A 19,322-nucleotide genomic window follows, 5' to 3' on the forward strand; every position below is an offset into this window, starting at 1 on the left:
ATCCAGCCGGCCCTTTATTTATGGGACACAGGCGCACACTTGGCACTACTTTGTTGATGCACGTGCGGCTACTGCGCACACAATTCACAAAAAAATATATTTTTTTATTTTGTTTGGAGCGCCCTTTGGGGGTTACAGCACCCTTTAACGGACAAGCCAGCCGCCCTTTTACTTATGGGACACAGGCGCATGCTTGGCGCTGCTCCTTTGTTGATTCACGTGCAGCCACAGTGCACACAATTCACAAACACAGAAAAAATATTTTTTTTTTAGCACTTGGGGGGAGCACCCCTGATGGACAGAGCACCCCCTGGACAACACTACAGCACCCCTTTAGGACTGGGACACTGCACAGGACTTTGGAGTGGACACAGCCCCTATGGACAACTGACTGCACAACAGGTTTTGGCTTCTGGACAGTGAAGAGGGAGGGTGGGAGCTAGGGCTGGCTGGGCTGTGTTGTGCTGTTGTTGTCCATCGGGGCTGTGACCACTCAGTCCATAGGGGCTGACTGGGCTGTGTTGTGCTGCTGTTGTCCATAGGGGCTGGCTGGGCTGTGTTGTGCTGCTGTCATAGGGGCTGGCTGGGCTGTGTTGTGCAGTCAGTTGCAGTCATAGAGGCTGTGCCCACTCCAAAGTCTATAGGGGCTGGCTGGACTGTGTTGTGCAGTGTCCCATAAAGGCTGTAGTCCTATAGGGGTACTGTAGTGTTGTCCAGGGGGTGATCTGTGCATCAGGGGTGCTCCCCCAAAGTGCACTCCAAAAAAAAGCGTGCGCCTGTGTCCCATAAGTAGAGGGCCGGCTGGCTTGTCCATTAAAGGGTGCTATAACCCCCAAAGTGCACTCCAAAAAATATATATATTTTTTTGTGTTTGTGAATTGTGTGCGCAGTAGCCACACGCGCATCAACAAAGTAGCGCCAAGCGTGTGCCTGTGTCATAAGTAAAGGGCCGGCTGGCTCGACTGTTAAAGGGTGGTGTAACCCCCAAAGTGCACTCCAAAAAAAAGAAAAAAATATATTTTTTTGTGTTTGTGAATTGTGTGCACTGTGGCCGCACGTGCATCAACATAGTAGCGCCAAGCGTGCGCCTGTGTCATAAGTAAAGGGCCGGCTGGCTCATCTGTTAAAGAGTGGTGTAACCCCCAAAGTGCACTCCAAACAAAATAAAAAAATATTTCCTGTGTTTGTGAATTGTGTGCACTGTGGCCGCACGTGCATCAACAAAGTAGCGCCAAGCGTGCGCCTGTGTCATAAGTAAAGGGCCGGCTGGCTCATCTGTTAAAGGGTGGTGTAACCCCCAAAGTGCACTCCAAACAAAATAAAAAATAATTTCCTGTGTTTGTGAATTGTGTGCACTGTGGCTGCACGTGCATCAACAAAGGAGCAGCGCCAAGCATGCGCCTGTGTCATAAGTAAAGGGCCGGTTGGCTCTTCCATTAAAGGGTGCTGTAACCCCCAAAGTGCACTCCAAAAAATATATATTTTTTTCTGTGTTTGTGAATTGTGTGCACTGTACGTGCATCCTCAAAGCAGCAGCGCCAAGCGTGCATCTGTCTGTTAAAGGGTGGTGTAACCCCCAAAGTGAGCTCCACAAAAAATAAAAAATTCTTTTTTTTCTGTCTTTGTGAATTGTGTGCACTGTAGCTGCACGTGCATCAACAAAGGAGCAGCACAACAAAGGTGCGCCTGTGTCCCATAAGTAAAGAGCCAGCTGGCTCATTTCTTAAAGGGTGGTGTAACTCACAAAGTGCACTAGTCTCAAACAAAAATAAAAAATTATTTTCTGTGTTTGTGTGCACCTTAGTCGCACGTATATATCAATATAACATAAATGGAGGGCCAAACTTTCTCCAATAAATATAAAATAGGGAAAGATCAAGAACCACTTCCTCCTAGTGTTGAAGCTGCTGCCACTAGTCATGACATAGACGATAACATGCCATCAACGTCGTCTGCCAAGGCCGATGCCCAATGTCATAGTAGAGGGCACATACAATCCCAAATGACAAAGTTCATGAAAATGACCTTAAAAAAAAACATTTAAATCATCTGAGGAGAAACATAACTTGCCAATATGCCATTTACGACACGGAGTGGCAAGGAACGGCTAAGGTCTTTCCCTATGTTCATGACTAGTGGTTCAGCTTCACATGACGATGGAAGGCCTCATCCCGCTAAAAAAATCAAACAAAAGATTTCCGTGTTGTGCAAGGTTCTCCAGCCCTTCGAACTTGCCACACGTGAAGTCAGTTCAGACTCTGCCAGCTTGAGTCAGGTAATTCCCCTCATCAGGCTTTTGCAGAAGCAGCTGGAGAAAGTGAAGGAGGAACTAAGATGGAGCGATTCCGCTCGGCATGTGGGACTTGTGGATGAAGCCCTTCATTCGCTTTGCCAGGATTCCAGGGTGGTCAATCTGTTGAAATCAGACCACTACATTTTGGCCACCGTGCTCGATCCTAGGTTTAAAGCCTATGTGGTGTCTCTCTTTCCGGCCGACTCAAGCCTGCAGAGGTGCAAAGACCTGCTGGTGAAAACACTGTCAGCTGAAGCGGAACGTGACACGTCAACAGCTCCTTCTTCATTTTCTCCTGCATCAACACAGTAGCAGCGCCAAGCGTGCACCTGTGTCATAAGTCAAGGGCCGGTTTGGACATCTGGTCCAGACTGATGGACGTGCCAACAATTTCTGACATGTCTACTGTCACTGTATATGATACTGTCACCACTGACAGAATGGTGGAGGATTACATCAGTGACAGCATCCAAGTAGGCATGTCAGACAGTCCGTACCTGTACTGGCAGGAAAAAGAGGCAATTTGGAGGCCCCTGTACAAACTGGCTCTATTTTACCTGAGTTGCCCCCCCTCCAGTGTGCACTCCGAAAGAGTGTTTAGTGCAGCCGGGAACCTTGTCAGCGAAAGGGGTAGGAGGTTGCTTCCACAAAATGTGGAGAAGATGATGTTCATAAAAATGAATTATCAACTCTTCCAGGGAGACCAGCCTCCAGAACGTACAGAGGGACCTGTGGTGGTGGATTCCAGCAGGGATAAATTAATAATCTGTGAGAATGAGGAAATACACAACACTGAAGAGGGTGAGCATTCGGTGGATGAGGAGGATGAGGACGACATCTTGCCTCCGTAGAGCCAGTTTGTGCAGGGACAGATTAATTGCCAGCTTGTTTTGTGGGGGCCCAAACGAACCAATAATTTCAGCCACAGTCGTGTGGCAGACCCTGGCACTGAAATGATTGGTTTGTTAAAGTGTGCATGTCCTGTTTATACAACATAAGGGTGGGTGGGAGGTCCCAAGGACAATTCCATCTTGCACCTCTTTTTTTTCTTTGAATTATGTACTGTTTGGGGCCTAGTTTTTCAAACTGCCATCCTGTCTGCCACTGCAGTGTCACTCCTAGATGGGCCACGTGTTTGTGCTGCCCACTCGTGTCGCTTAGCACAGTCATCCTGCTACCTCGGTGCAACCTTTTAGACATAAAAACACTATTGTGAGGTGTGAGGTGTTCAGAATAGACTGGAAATGAGTGGAAATTAAGGTTATTGAGGTTAATAATAGCATAGGAGCAGAAAAACACACAAATTCTGTGATTTTAGCTGTTTTTATGCTTTTTTAAAAAAAAATACAGATCCAAAACACAAAACCCAGAACCCAAAACACGAAAGGGTGGATTTGGCAAAACCAATCCAGATCCAAAACACGAAGAAAGATCCAGATCCAAAACCAAAACACGAAAAGTGGCCGGTGCACACCCCTAATATATATACTATTATATACTATAATTTTCTGTCACTTTTTCTTTTTGAGAGAAAACCTGGGGCCACTCACTTGGGTTTGCCCCCCAGCCTGGAAATTGACAGCCAGTCCCTGGATAAGGGTTAAGAAATCTGTTCAGTTTCGTGTTGACCATCATCCTCCAAAAAGACAGCCTGGGAAATGAGGTGGATCTTCGTAATCTATAAGAGAGTTGTGTATTGCTTTAGCCATTGTATGTCAAAGTTCAACAAAATTTCTGCAAATCATTTAAACATTTTAAAATTAAATTAATTGTGCATATTTGAACAAAAGCTGTTGTCCCTAGCAACCACAATCAAATTCCCCTAATGTCTTTGAGAAGGAAATCTTTAAATGTTATGTTTCATGATTTTGTATGATCATGCCCTTCTTTCATCTTGGCTACATCAAAATATGTCTAGACCAAAACCATTATGTTTATGGCGTAAAAGATCAATGTGCAAATGTAAAATCAATACAATGCACCTAAATATTATTGAACTGCAATGATTGGTAAGAAATAGACAAATAGCATTGTCAAACGATTATTAAAAAATAATATGACTTCAGGGTGACACGTCACAATCATGTCATCATTTTCAAACATCAGAATGTTCTTTGCAAACCAACTGCATAACTAAATGTTCATAGAACTTAACATTTTTGGCAAAAACACCCTGTTCAGCTGGGATGTGCAACCACAACATGTTCTTGTGTGGTGAAAGTACAAGTTCCAGCATGAACTACTACAATTAGACCATATGAGATATATAAAGCACACGCAGGGCATGATATCAATTACAAAATTAACACATCTTTACAGACACAGGTTAGAATTTTGAGTTGTCCCATACATATTAATCTTTACAAATGTTAAACCATAGAAACTAAGTTTAATAGGATGTCTAACATGATTTTATTGTCACAAATGTTAACATTGCTTTAAAATAGGTGTTTGCCATTAAAAAAATACATCACCGATCATGTTGTCATGGGCAAAATTGCTAGCCGAAAAAAAAAAAGCAAGACAACACACCAAATTAACAAAATAACCCCAGGTGGCAGGAGCACACAGTTTGAAAACCACTGTTGTTTCTGTGCTCAATAGTCAATTGAGTGAAAAACCCCCAAAAATGTCTAATACTAATGTTTGTTGTTTTGACCATAGACTCACCATCCTGAAGGGGTGATGAGGGTGCCTCTGTGTCAGTGCGAGTCTCCAGACGTCTTGGTGGTGGTGGTGCAGCCTGTAGTGGCTGCAGTGTTCTTGGTCTTTTTTTTGGTGGAAGGTTTGATGGTCCTTTAAAAAGAAAAAACACTGGGCCTCATTCAGACCCGCTCGCAAGCGGGTCGATGTTTAGGCCCTGCGCATGCGCAGCAGCCGCACTGCACGTGCACAAGCCCCGGAGCGAGAGAGAATTCTCTCACTCTGGAGCTCACAACAAAAGGGGCGGCTGTCGATGTTGATCGACAGCTCAACCCATTTTGTAGGCGTGGCGGGGGGTTGGTTTCACAAACGGAGGCGTTCCTTAAGGAACGCCTACCGTTTTGTGGGCGGCCGCACTGACATCAGCAGTGATGTCAGTGGGGAGCTTCCTGCTCAATAAGAGCAGGAAGCTCCCTGGGGCTTGCGGTTGCCGAGACCCAACCTTAGGGTCTTGTCGCAAGCACCGATGGTCAAGATGGTCTTGACCATCGCGACCATCAACCTGGTCGGTCGCTAAAGCTGTGGGTGGTAACCCACAGCTTAGCTAGCGACCAGGAGGCCGCACTTCAAAAGCCAAGCGGCCGCCCTCATTCAGAATGAGCGCTCGCATTTTCCTTATGGAAATGACATTACTGTATGGATGCAAAAGACTATTGGGCATGAACTTACCAGCCACTCAGAGTCATGCTCCTGCTGCTCCCTTTCTGGCAATCTGGAAGCTGATGTGTGTTTTGCTGTTTCAAAAAGAGATGATGGAACACATGTAAATATTATTATGTGCCACATATGTTTGTGTGTATTTTTTTATTTTATTATTTTATGCTAAATAAACATTTACGTTATCAAAATGTTCTGTACATTTTTGAGAACAACACATATCTGGTTTGGTTAATATTGTGGAGGACGTAGGTATGGTTGAAACAAATGTCCCTATTTCCAATAGCATTGATCCAACAAACACCATTAATCTGTTAGCCCTAGCAAATTTATCAATTCATAAAAACATATTTAACAATTTAAAAAAAAAAAAACATGATGAGTATTTTTGTAGAATCTTTGTTGACCCTGGAGGGATTTATGGGCCAGATTCAATGATAAGCGAAAAGCCGTGATCGGCGAAAAAGTTTTCACCTATTGCCACTTTTCGCCTGTCTGCGACTTATTTCCAAAAACAAGTCCAGGGAGTTTTCGCCTAAGCGGAAACTCAATACAATGTAATAGGTGAAAACGTATCTCCACTGAAGAGCTGGTGAAAAGAAGTGCAAAATGTTTATTTTGTGGTGCAAATGTGGGGAAATGACCAAGAACCCTTGGTCAGCCCCCCAAAGGGCAAATATGATTTATTTATTTATTTATTTATTTATTTTCAAGTACGAACACTCCAAAAAAGTAGTACATTTTGGGAGCAAAAAAGTAAACACTGGGTAAGCATAAAAAGTAGCGAAATAGACTTCTTGGGGTCTGCAAGGATGGGTCAAGGGTTTTTTGGACTGCAGGGGTGCATGCAGCAGGTGGGTTTTTCTCATTTTTTAAAAATTCACTTTGAAGACATAAAAGCTTGTGAGCACCCATTTTCAAGTACACCAAATTTGCCATAACTACTTTTTCCTTAAAAAAAAACATTGCTTTATGCCATTATTCACAACATTTGGCAAAACGCTAATAAGAAACTATTAAAACAACTTAAGTACCCCAAACACTTTTATTAGGGCTATTAGTACACAACAATATTGATTCCCTATGTTAGTGCATCTTTTTCTGGGGTATAGACTGATTACCCCAATTCTGACAGTACTTTCCGCGTGTTCCGAATTTGCATTTTCCAGTTTTTGTTTGACCAAATATTCAAATCAAAATGGATACGGGCCCCATAGGCATTAGATTGGACATAACCAAAATACATATTTAAGCATTTATGTCAGTTATTACCTAAGAAAATGACAACAAAAGAGGAATTAGGGTTTTGAGGGGTTCCTCATATTCAAAATAAATTGCTTCATATGCAGAATCACCTCCAGTAGCCTGTGCTGACTTCATCTCATCTTCTCTTTCACATGTCACTTGATGTCACTTGATGTCACTTGATGTCAGAAAAACGCTTCTTACAGTGGGACTTGTCACGCTTGTTTGGGCCCACAGCATTGACCACATGGACAACACTTGACCAAATGGCTCTTTTAAGCCGGGCAAATATTCGTACAGCCTGCCTCCCAAATAGCAGGTGCTGGTGCTTCATGACCTCAGTCACAAGATCCAGGTTCTGGTCAAATGTAAACTTTACATTTCTTCCAGTTTTCGTCTTGCCCCTCTGGGGTGCCTCCACCTCACTCTCCTCACTGGAACTAACATGAGGCTGGGTCACAGCCACCTCCTCTCCCTGAATCTGTCCCTGTCTCTCCTGTGCCCCAGACATCCTCCTCTACACAATACAAACAACAAACAACGAATAAAAAAGAAAAACACTACCAACACACAACACACACACACAAATAAACACTGACAGGACCAAATTAAAAAAACAATATTCAGAAATACAACAAACACACTAAAATGACAAGACTACAAATATGCACAAGACGAAATTCAAACACCAATCGCAAATACGGATCCGCCACAAACTCACCTCCAAACCCCTAACTGACCCTCTCTCCAATAACTCCTGACACAAACCCTCGTGGAGCGTCCGTTACAGCAGGTCCCCAACTATGGGGGGGGGCTAAGGGGGCACATTACCCAGGTGCCAGACTTGAGGGGGTGACGGGAAGAAGCTGCTGGGAGGCTAGGTTGCTGCTCTTTTGGGTTTGGAGCCGCATCCCGGCCTTGAAAGGCACAAAGACACAGTCAGTCTAATGTGGTGCCGGTCACAAGCCAATCAGTGCTCGCGGACCGGCAGCCAATCAGCAGAGGCTGCCGGTCCGTGAGCTCCAATTGGTTCGCGAGCGGGGCCACATTACAATGACAGCAGTGCTGACAGTTCCACAGCGCGTGGAAGCCCCGTCCCGCACCACCCCGAGCTCACCCCACGCACGGCCCTGGCAGGTAAGAGAAGGGAGATGGGGCCTTTCTGTGGCTTAGTATAAAAGAGGCCTTACTGTGGCATAATGTGTAAGGAGCCTGTGGCATAATGTGTAAGGGGTCTTACTGTGGCATAATGTATATGGGACATTGCTGTGGCATAAATGTATAAGGGGCATTACTATGGCATAATGTATAAGGGGCATTACTGTGGCTTAATGTATAAGGGGCATTACTGTGGCATAATGTGTTGTTAGGGACATTACTGTGTGGCATAAAGTGTTGTAAAGGGCATTACTGTAGCATATTGTGTTGTAAGAGACATTACTGTGTGGCATAATGTGTTGTAAGGGGCATAACTGTGGTATACTGTGTTATAAGGGTCATTAAATGTGTGGCATAATGTGTTCTAAGGGGCATTATTGTGTCACAAAACCACACACCCTTTTCGTCCTTTATGTTGTATTTTTTTGGGGGGCGTCTTATTATGGCCTTGCCCCGGGTGACAAAAATCATAGTTTCGGCCCTGGTTACAGTCGATCACATGTCACCTTTTCAACCAATCAAAACAATGTTTCCTATGGTCTCTGGCGACTAATTTAACTTCATCGCCCGAGATAGCACAAAACTCAACTGAGAAATCTCAAATTACTTCACCATCGCAAAACTCGATTTGAGCAAACTCCTTTCTTAGTAAATTTGCGAGATTTACAAGGCTCATCTCACCCGAGTTTCGGCGATGTCCAGCGAGTTGATTCTCGGACAAACTCGAACAAAACTTGAATCTTGGTAAATTTACCCCCTTGAGTACACTGACCACATAACCTTCATAGCTTCCATGTCTTATTACATCCCCTCTCACAGTCCACACATAACCTCACATATTGTCTTTCTCTCACATACTCCTGACATTTTGCCGACATTCCTGTGTGACTGGATCATGCAGCCCACCAAGAAACTCTGCATTCTGGCCGGACCAAATTGCAATATATAGCACCTACCTTTTGTATCAATGCCTATTTCCCTATAGATTGTAAGCTTGCAAGCAGGGCCTTCCTATCTATATATCTGTCTGTTATTACCCAGTTTTGTTCTATCAATGTTTCCAATTGTAAAGCGCAACGGAATATGCTGCACTATATAAGAAACTGTTAATAAATAAATAAATAAATAAATGTGTTTTCATAATTGAGCATCATTCTTGACCCATGCAACTAATAGTACTGAAATAATTAGCATAATAGCTGTAATATATCAAGTCACAGTCATTTATTCACCATATTTAATTGACCTTCCATTTGGACTACTGCAGAAAGATTCCCATTGCAATTTTAACAACAGACGTGGACATGTTTATATTTCATTACATTTATTACACAAACATTATTGAAATGCAGCTTTGAACATGCACTCAGGCAATATTTTCTTGTGCACATGACACTTCATTACATTCTAATATTGTGTAAATATTCCGACTAACATTTATTAGTAACACTGAAGCTAAAATTTTATAGTATACTAAGGCATAAGAATACACATTTATTATGCTTGATGCACCTCTAGTAAGAATATATTATATTATTCTTAGAGCTCTATTTATTATCACTTAATTTCTGAAAAAAAAACAAAAGCAGATATTTCCTGCTCACCTTCCTCTCCCGAAATGGTCCGCTGTACCTATACACTAGTATGGGGACAGAAATTCATTAATCACCGAAAATACAATATTTTTGGAACTTGACTGTGGGAGCATTCGCCATCTTCAGATGGCGTTTGCTCCCGCAACCCGCTCCTTGCCTATGGGAAGTAGTCCTGTCCGTCTCCTTCCGCCAAGGCTTTTGTGCGCCTGCGTGAACCCAATAATTAACATAATGAATAGAGCCCTAAATCTCAATTAATTCCAACGTATTGTTTCTCCTAATCGATACTGAAGATATCAGGTACAATATAATCTTTTTGACTTCCGTCTATTAGCCCTTTTCCATTCGAATGGACAAACCAGCAGGGAACCTTACTGCCATTCCTGGGGTCTTTTCTGTAGTCACTTTGTACACCCCTAAAATTACAATAGTAACAACTATTATTAAACATAATGTTTGTCAAAATACTTAGTAACAAAAATTATCTAGATGGCACAAGGGACATAAGTACATAGCATACTCAGTCTAGAATATCTTCAGAGTTTCTGGCGTTACCTATTGCAGAACATTTTATATCCTATAAAATAGCAAAATCTTTAATGATTTTCAGTCTATCAATATTTTCAATAAAAGCCAAGACTTTGTAGCAGTGCTGGTTACTGGCAAGCCAACAAAAATGCAATGCATTCCGATGCTTCACCCCAGTGTGTAATGCCATCTTAAGGTGGCATTACCCAATAGAAGCCTATGGGCTTCTGGGCTTCTAGTCAGGACTCCCCCTGAGAGGGATCCAATCGGACCATTCCCAGCTTCCCCACGCCGGGCGTTCTTCTGTGCATGTAAAAGGACACCAGAGGGACGTCTGGGTGTTAAACCTGGAAATCCCTCTATCCGTGGCTATCACAAAGGAGAGGGCTATCACATCGGGAGAGCTGTCTTTTGTGACTTGAAACACTTTTGTAAGTACATCTGGAGTAATGTACCCGATTAAAAACGGGATGTATCACATCGCAGATGCAATGCTTAGTACATCCCACCCTTAGAGTGTTTGAAGCCGATAACTGCCTCTAACGCTCTTGCCACTGTCAGATCAAGACAATATTGCGTGTGCTGCACACACTATATATAGTTTCTGACCCCCTGATCCCATTGGAGAGTTCAAAAGAAAGTACACACTGAACAAGAAATTGATCAGGGTGTACAGGTGCACACTGATCCGATAATCGCTTTGTCGGATCAGAGCGTTTATCGGCTAAGCAGCATTTATCGGGTAGTGTGTACACAGCTTTAGTGATAGCATTGGCATGCTGACTCTCACACTCAATACAGATAAAATCTGCTGTTATAATAAAGAATGTGGTGTCTAGGGGAAGGAACATTTTAACAGGAGGAGCGCCAATCAAGGAAATATTACTGTTTTGTTGGATTTTCAAGGGAAGCTCATCAAAGACAATTTGTTAATCCACTTGTAATTTATAAATTGTGTTATAGTAACTAGTACTAATATTATTAGAAACAACTATGATTTGAATTTTGAACAAGAAGATGTGACCACAAATAACACACAAACAACCTAACAGCATAGCATCTCTACTCCAATACTACCAGAGATGGTGACCACTAATTTTGTGAATAATCACAGCATTACGATGTGCAGTACATAGTTATATGATAAGATCATAAACTCTGTGAATCTACAAGCAGCACTTACTTGCTCACTATGAAAGACACTGTGGGCCTGATTAAGACCCGGCCGCTCGCTCTCAAAAAGGGGCCGTCTGTGCAAAACATGCGCTCACTCTTTGCGGTGTAAGGACGCCTCTATATCCAAGCGGGCGAGGGCTTATTGCACTCGCAAGTGTTTAAAAACCTCACCTTGCCACTCGCAACAAACGTCATCTCCGGGAAATGTAGGATTAATCGGGACCATCGGGAGCCATCGGAGCTGCTCGCAGCACTTAAGGTAGACCTAGCCTCCCACAAGCAGTGCGAGCAGTTCAGGGAAAAATCATCCAAGACATGTTCAATGACGCTGCTTTGGTAATTATGCACACCCATTAAACTCCGTTCTGACGGTCAGACACGCCTGGGTTCGCAGCACCACTCCCCCATTCACAAGCACCTTCCCCTGTTACCATTCACAAACGGCACTATCTGTCACTCATAGTAGCGCTCAATCATTGTTTTACGAGCATACGAATTATTCACATCGCACAGACTGGTTGACGCATGCGTATTTAGAACAGTACGCATGCGCAGACGGAAAAACATCGCTCAGAGCGATCGAGCGGACGCTTGCGTCCGGGTCTGAATCAGGCCCAGTGTACTGGATACATTGTAATAGCATCCAGAATTATACACGGTAGCATATTTCTTTATATATACTGTATAGTGTCTAACCACATGGTGTGACCAATAACAATCTTCTAGGAATCTATGGGCTTAGGGCCTGATTCAGACCCGGTCATGAGCGCTGAGCGCTCACAGCTGGGTCGATGGTGGCCCAGAGCGCATGCGCACGATGGAGCCGGCTCCGTCGTGCGCATGCACGAGACCCGGATAGCAACGGGCAATCCATTGCTCGGGGTGTCGTACCAAAGGGGGTGTGCTGTCGATGTTGAGTGACAGCACGCCCCCTTTGGTGGGCGGGCCGGGGGAGTGGCTGATCAAACTGAGGCATTCCCATGTGAATGCCTCCGTTTGGGGGCGGCCCCACTGACATCACGAGTGATGTCAGTGGGAGAGATTTCGGCTCTGTTAGAGCCGAAATCTCTCTGGGGCTTGCGGCAACGACACCCTACCACAAGGGTCTCGTCGCAAGCCCGATGGTCGCGATGGTCTTGACCATCGCGACCATCTTCCTGGCCGCTCGCTATAGCTGTGGGTGGTCAAAAAAAAGACCGGCCCTGAATCAGGGCCTTAATTCAATGTAAATAACACCGGATGGAGCTCCCGGAGGTATTCAATTCAGCGCGCTGTTAAGCCCGACTGAAGGATTTCTTCATGCATCCCTCCTGGGGTGCGAGCAGAAACCTGACAAAACTGCTGGTGCAATGCTGTTTTCTGCCCTTAGCGTGGCGGAAACAGCATCGTGCCAAGCACTTATGTCGGAGAATGCTGGTTCTCACGACTAAGCACCATGTTTAAAGGTGTGAGAACGGAAATTCTCCAACATAACAGCGCGCTGATTTGAATAGCTCTCTAAGCTGCTTCCCGGCGTTATTTAATTCACGTTGAATTGAACCCTTTTAGGACACATTTCCCTTCACTGGAGTGCCCCCTGACTACAGTAGATTAATTTTACCAGTATCTAGTGCAAAACAAAGTAGCACACAATACGGATACTAGTTGTAATAGTGAACTTTACTTTAAACATCACTTATACAAGTATAATACACTAAAAGATACAAGTGTTTCTGAGTTGGGAGCAAATAAAAAAACAGGTAACTTTGTATCTGGAACCAACCATGTAACAATGCGAGGGGTGCAAATACTTTTATTAATTTTTGCATGCAGGGTAAATACTGGCTATTACTGCAGGGATGTAGTCAAAAGTTGACAATTACAATGTCGACACCAGAATGTCAACAGTTAAAATGTCAACATACAACGTGCCAACATTCTCAGAATGTTGACCAGTGAAATGTCTACTTTTTCAGAATGTCAAACGTTAGGTTAGGTTGCGGGCAGGAGGATTAGAGTTAGGCTGCCGGGGGCTAGTTTGGGTTAGGCCTCGGGGTGTGAGGTTAAGCGCTAGAGGTAGGGTTAGGTGATAAATACTCAACGGAATGCTGGAGGATCGCTAGTCCGACCTGGAAATAACAGTCACATGACTGCAGGGACCAGGAAGCCGCACTGGACTAGCTGCAGCTATCAGGAGCAAGGTAAGTCACCACTGGACCACCAGGGACAATATGTCGACATTCTAACATGCCGACATTCTAACATGTCGACATCTCATCACTGTGTACATCAGAGGTTCCCAAACTCCACCATGACAGTCCATGTTTTAAGGATAGCCAAGCTTGAGCTCAGGTGACTTAATTAGTAACTCAGTCAATTTGATTTCACCATCTGGACTCAAGCTTGGATATCCTTAAAACCTGGACTGTAATGGAGGAGTTTGGGAACTACTGGTCTACATTATGAATGTTGGCATGGTCAACGTTGATATTATGACCATGTTGACATTCTCAAGGACCATGTTGATATTCTCATGTTGACATATATCACACCTGTTATTGTATTTATCCGAAAAATGTTGGACAGCTTTATTTTACACTGCAATTCAGATTTGAATGTGGACTCTCAAATCTAAATCTCTCTGTACATTTTACATCTGCCGCATTCCTCTCCCCTTACAGTGCAACATGGTTCTGCCAACGTGCAAAGTCACTTGCCCTTTTCCTTTGCTCCCAAACCAGCATCAGCCTAGTGTCGCCTCTTCCAACACTGAGGGACAAAAATACAAAAAAAAAAATACAAGTACAATAACGCATAGAAGAAAAGTATGCAAAAGAGTGTTGGAATAACTTATACTTCAGTGCATAGTACAGCGAACAGGTTTTAATCACCTTAATTTCTATTACACATTTCTGCACTTTGTTTTCGTTTTAAATATTTTGTTCGTTGTGATGTTATTTGCAAATAATAATAAATATGAACCTTTATAATAAATTCTGATACCTAGGTGAACTATACTATTGAACGCGTGCAGCCCCCCCCCGTGTTTCTGCAACTCCAGCCATGCAGCGTCTCTGCAGCCAGCCAGACCCCCTTCTGTGTCCCCAGCCAGCAGTCCTTCTGTGTCTCCCCAGCCAGCAGTCATTCTGTGTCCCCAGCCAGTCCCCCTTCTGTGTCCCCAGCCAGCAGTCCTTCTGTGTCTCCCCAGCCAGCAGTCATTCTGTGTCCCCAGCCAGTCCCCCTTCTGTGTGTCCAGCCAGCCCCCCTTCTGTGTCCCCAGCCAGCAGTCCTTCTGTGTCTCCCCAGCCAGCAGTCATTCTGTGTCCCCAGCCAGTCCCTCTTCTGTGTGTCAAGCCAGCCCCCCTTCTGTGTCCCCAGCCAGCAGTCCTTCTGTGTCCCCAGCCAGTCCCCCTTCTGTGTCTCCAGCCAGCCAGCTCCCATTTTGTGTCCTCAGCCAGCTGACTCCCCTTCTGTGTCCAGAACCAGCTCCCCTTGTGTCCCCATCCAGCCATATTAAATCATGTAATTTTTACAATCCAAAACCTGAAATTCGGATTTAAAATCCGAAATTCAGATTTAAAATCCGAATTCCGAACCACTGGAAGATCAGAACTGTAACAATATATTAAAAAATATTTATAATAATTAGGGGTGTGCACCGGCCACTTTTCGTGTTTTGTGTTTTGGTTTTGGATCTGGATCTTTCTTCGTGTTTTGGATCTGGATTGGTTTTGCCAAAACCACCCTTCTGTTTTTTGGGTTCTGGGTTTTGTGTTTTGGATCTGTATTTTTTTGAAAAAAAGCATAAAAACAGCTAAAATCACAGAATTTGTGGGTTTTTCTGCTCCTAAGCTATTATTAACCTCAATAACCTTAATTTCCACTCATTTCCAGTCTATTCTGAACACCTCACACCTCACAATAGTGTTTTTATGTCCAAAAGGTTGCACCGAGGTAGCTGGATGACTATGCTAAGAGATACGAGTGGGCGGCACAAACACGTGGTCCATCTAGGAGTGGCACTGCAGTGGCAGACAGGATGGCAGTTTGAAAAACTAGGCCCCAAACTATACATAATGCAAAGAAAAAAAAGAGGTGCAAGATGGAATTGTCCTTGGGCCCTCCCACCCACCCTTATGTTGTATAAACAGGACATGCACACTTTAACAAACCAAACATTTCAGCGCCAGGGTCTGCCACACGACTGTGGCTGAAATGATTGGTTCGTTTGGGCCCCCACAAAACAAGCTGGCAATTAATCTGTCCCTGCACAAACTGGCTCTACGGAGGCAAGATGTCGTCCTCATCCTCCTCATCCACCGATTCCTCACCCTCTTCAGTGTTGTGTACATCCTCATCCTCACAGAGTATTAATTCGTCCCCGCTGGAATCCACAACCACAGGTCCCTCTGTACGTTCTGGAGGCTGGTCTCCCTGGAAGAGTTGATAATTCATTTTATGAACATCATCTTCTCCACATTTTGTGGAAGCAACCTCCTACGCCTTTCGCTGACAAGGTTCCCGGCTGCACTAAACACTCTTTCGGAGTACACACTGGAGGGGGGGCAACTCAGGTAAAATAGAGCCAGTTTGTACAGGGACCTCCAAATTGCTTCTTTTTCCTGCCAGTACAGGTACGGACTGTCTGACATGCCTACTTGGATGCTGTCACCGATGTAATCCTTTAACAGACAGACGCACGCTTGTCGCTGCTGCTTTGAGGATGCAAGTGCGGCTACAGCCCACACAATTCACAAAGACAGAAAAAAAAAGAACAATATTTTTATTGTTTGAGGGTGTCACCACCCTTTAACAGACAGACGCACGCTTGTCGCTGCTGCTTTGAGGATGCAAGTGCGGCTATAGCCCACACAATTCACAAAGACAGAAAAAAAAGAACAATATTTTTATTGTTTGTGTAGCACACTTTGAGGGTGTCACCACCCTTTAACAGACAGACGCACGCTTGTCGCTGCTGCTTTAAGGATGCAGGTGCGGCTACAGCCCACACATTTCACAAAGACAGAAAAAAAAAGAACAATATTTTTATTGTTTGTGTAGCACACTTTGAGGGTGTCACCACCCTTTAACAGACAGACGCACGCTTGTCGCTGCTGCTTTAAGAATGCAGGTGCGGCTACAGCCCACACATTTCACAAAAACAGAAAAAAAAAGAACAATATTTTTATTGTTTGTGTAGCACACTTTGAGGGTGTCACCACCCTTTAACAGACAGACGCATGCTTGTCGCTGCTGCTTTAAGGATGCAGGTGCGGCTACAGCCCACACATTTCACACAGACAGAAAAAAAAAGAAGAATATTTTTATTGTTTGTGGAGTGCACTTTGAGGGTTACACCATCCTTTAACAGACAGACGCACGCTTGTCGCTGCTGCTTTGAGGATGCAGGTGGAATCTAGACGGGATTTGGAACCGGGGACACACTACCTCAATCAATTGTCTAAATCCCACTGCACTAATGGCGGATACCTGACGCACGTCTAACACCAACATAGCAGTCAAGGCCTCAGTTATACGTTTTGCTGCTGTCGTACTTCATCCTCATCGCTAGGGACTGTTGGAGGGTCAATTGTTTAGTAAAAGTAGTGATGTTCCTACTTCCTCTCTGGGATGATGAACAACTCCCAGCAGCAGCAACAGCACTAGGAGGAAGTGGTTCTTGATCTTTCCCTATTTTATTTTTATCGGAGAAAGTTTGGTCCTCCATTTATGTTATATTGATATATACAAACACAGAAAATATTTTTCTATTTTTGCTGGAGAGTAGTGCACTTTGTGGGTTACACCACCCTTTAAGAAATGAGCCAGCCGGCTCTTTACTTATGGGACACAGGCGCACGCTTGGCGCTGCTCCTTTGTTGATGCACGTGCAGCCACAGCGCACACAATTCACAAACACAGAAAATATATATTTTTTTGGTTTGGACTGGAGTGTACTTTGGGGGTTACAGCACCCTTTAACGGTCAAGCCAGCTGGCCCTTTACTTATGACACAGGCGCACGCTTGGCACTACTTTGTTGATGCACGTGCGGCTACTGCGCACACAATTCACAAACACAGAAAATATATATTTTTTTGGTTTGGACTGGAGTGTACTTTGGGGGTTACAGCACCCTTTAACGGTCAAGCCAGCCGGCCCTTTACTTATGACACAGGCGCACGCTTGGCACTACTTTGTTGATGCACATGCGGCTACTGCGCACACAATTCACAAACACAGAAAAAATATAATTTTTTTAGCACTTGGGGGGAGCACCCGTGATGGACAGAGCACCCCCTGGACAACACTACAGCACCCCTTTAGGACTGGGACACTGCACAGGACTTTGGAGTGGACACAGCCCCTATGGAGAACTGACTGCACAACACAGTCCAGCCAGCCCCTATGGACTTTGAAGTAGTGGACACAGCCTCTATTAACAACAGCAACACAGCACAACACAGCCAGCCCCTATGGACTTTGAAGTAGTGGACAACAGCAGCACAGCGCAGCACAGCACAGCACAACGCTACTATGCACTACACTACACTACACAGCCCAGCCAGCCCTAACTCCCACCCTCCCTCTTCACTGTCCACAGCCGAGTGAGAAAATGGCGCCGACGCGGGTACCTTATATAGGATCCAAAACCCGCGAGACCCGGAAGGCGGGATGATGACGTTTTGCCTCGATTTCAGATCCGAGTCAGGCGGGAAAAGTCGAACCTGACTCGGATCGGACTCGGATCGGGGGGGCTCGGGGGGGTTCGGATTTCAGAAATCCGAACCCGCTCACCCCTAATAATAATAAACAAATATGTTAACACATTGCACTTTATTTTTTAGCCTTTTTAATGGCATAGGGCTCTATTTACTACAATCCGCATATTGAATGCGGATTGTAGTGTGATATTACCGAGTGAATTCGCATTGCGAATTCAGGCAATATCACAGGGATTTACTATAAATCCCTTGCAGGGACAGAGCTTGCGATAAAGCTCTGTCCCTGCGGATCCCATCCGCACTCTAGTCGCGGTATTTTCAGAAAAAATACCGCGACTAAGAGCCCGCGCATGCACCGACCGACCACTGCTACTACCCCCCCACCGATGCTAAGCCTCGCCCCCCGGTGCTAAGCCCCGCCCCCGCGATCGCGGACCCCCGCGACCCCCCCCTTCCCCGCCGCGACCCCCCCTCCCTTCATTACACTTACCTGCATCCTCCTGGCCTCCGGTGATCTTCTCCGGGCTTCCCGATCAGGTGATCTCCCATACTGCACTGGGGCCTGATCACCTGATGACCGGGCCCCAGTGCACTGTGGGAGACCAGCTGACCGGAGAGGAGCCATCACCGGAGACCCGATCACCGGTCCCTGGATTCAGGTAAGTAAAAAAAAAATGTTTAATTTTTTTTTACTTTTTTTTACAGCAATCAGCTTGCGGTCTGCTTAGACCACACAGCTGATTACTGGTACCGGCTCCCGCCTCTGCTCTCCCCATTAGAGCAGAGTGGGAGCCCGGTAACCGGGGGAGACCCTGGATAACGCCACCTCCAGGTGGCGTTATTATCACAGGGCTTCCCCCGGTATTTTTTTACAATTTATTTTTAGTAACTGTGGTCGGATCACATTTCCCATTACAATTATGGGAAATGCGATCTGCTTTACTAAAAATAAGTGATACTAGGGGTTGGAGTAGAATTTTACTAATTCTACTCCAATTGCCCTGTAATAACTACAAGTGAAACTAAAATAATGTGAAAAGGGTGTGAAAACACCCTTTTTCACTTTATTTTAGTAAAAATAATGTTAATAAATAGAGCCCATAGACTCATTTGGAGTCTGTGTGTTGCAAACTTTTTGGCAAATTGCTTCGATAAAACATTTCTTGTGGATCTTCTTAAGACCTATAGCCTGGCTCTAGCTGATACTGGGCCTTTTCCTTTTGAATGGTTTCTAATGGGCAACAATAAGCCTGGATAGGGCTTA

The 19,322-nt window shown here is 44.7% G+C and overlaps 1 protein-coding gene across 1 annotated transcript in view; it reads right to left on the minus strand.

The window, feature by feature from the left end:
- Positions 1 to 9,928: 9,928 nt before the first annotated feature.
- LOC148511927 (inter-alpha-trypsin inhibitor heavy chain H3-like) overlaps positions 9,929 to 19,322 on the minus strand; it is a 233,322-nt gene continuing 223,928 nt past the window's right edge. Inside the window, exon 22 of the mRNA XM_088482493.1 lies at positions 9,929 to 10,067. Coding sequence (XP_088338619.1) covers positions 9,929 to 10,067 — 139 coding nt within the window. The remainder of the gene's footprint in view (positions 10,068 to 19,322) is intronic.

This window comes from Taudactylus pleione, unplaced genomic scaffold, assembly GCF_031769625.1.
Source record: "Taudactylus pleione unplaced genomic scaffold, aTauple2 ptg000289l, whole genome shotgun sequence".
Lineage (NCBI taxonomy): Eukaryota > Metazoa > Chordata > Amphibia > Anura > Myobatrachidae > Taudactylus > Taudactylus pleione.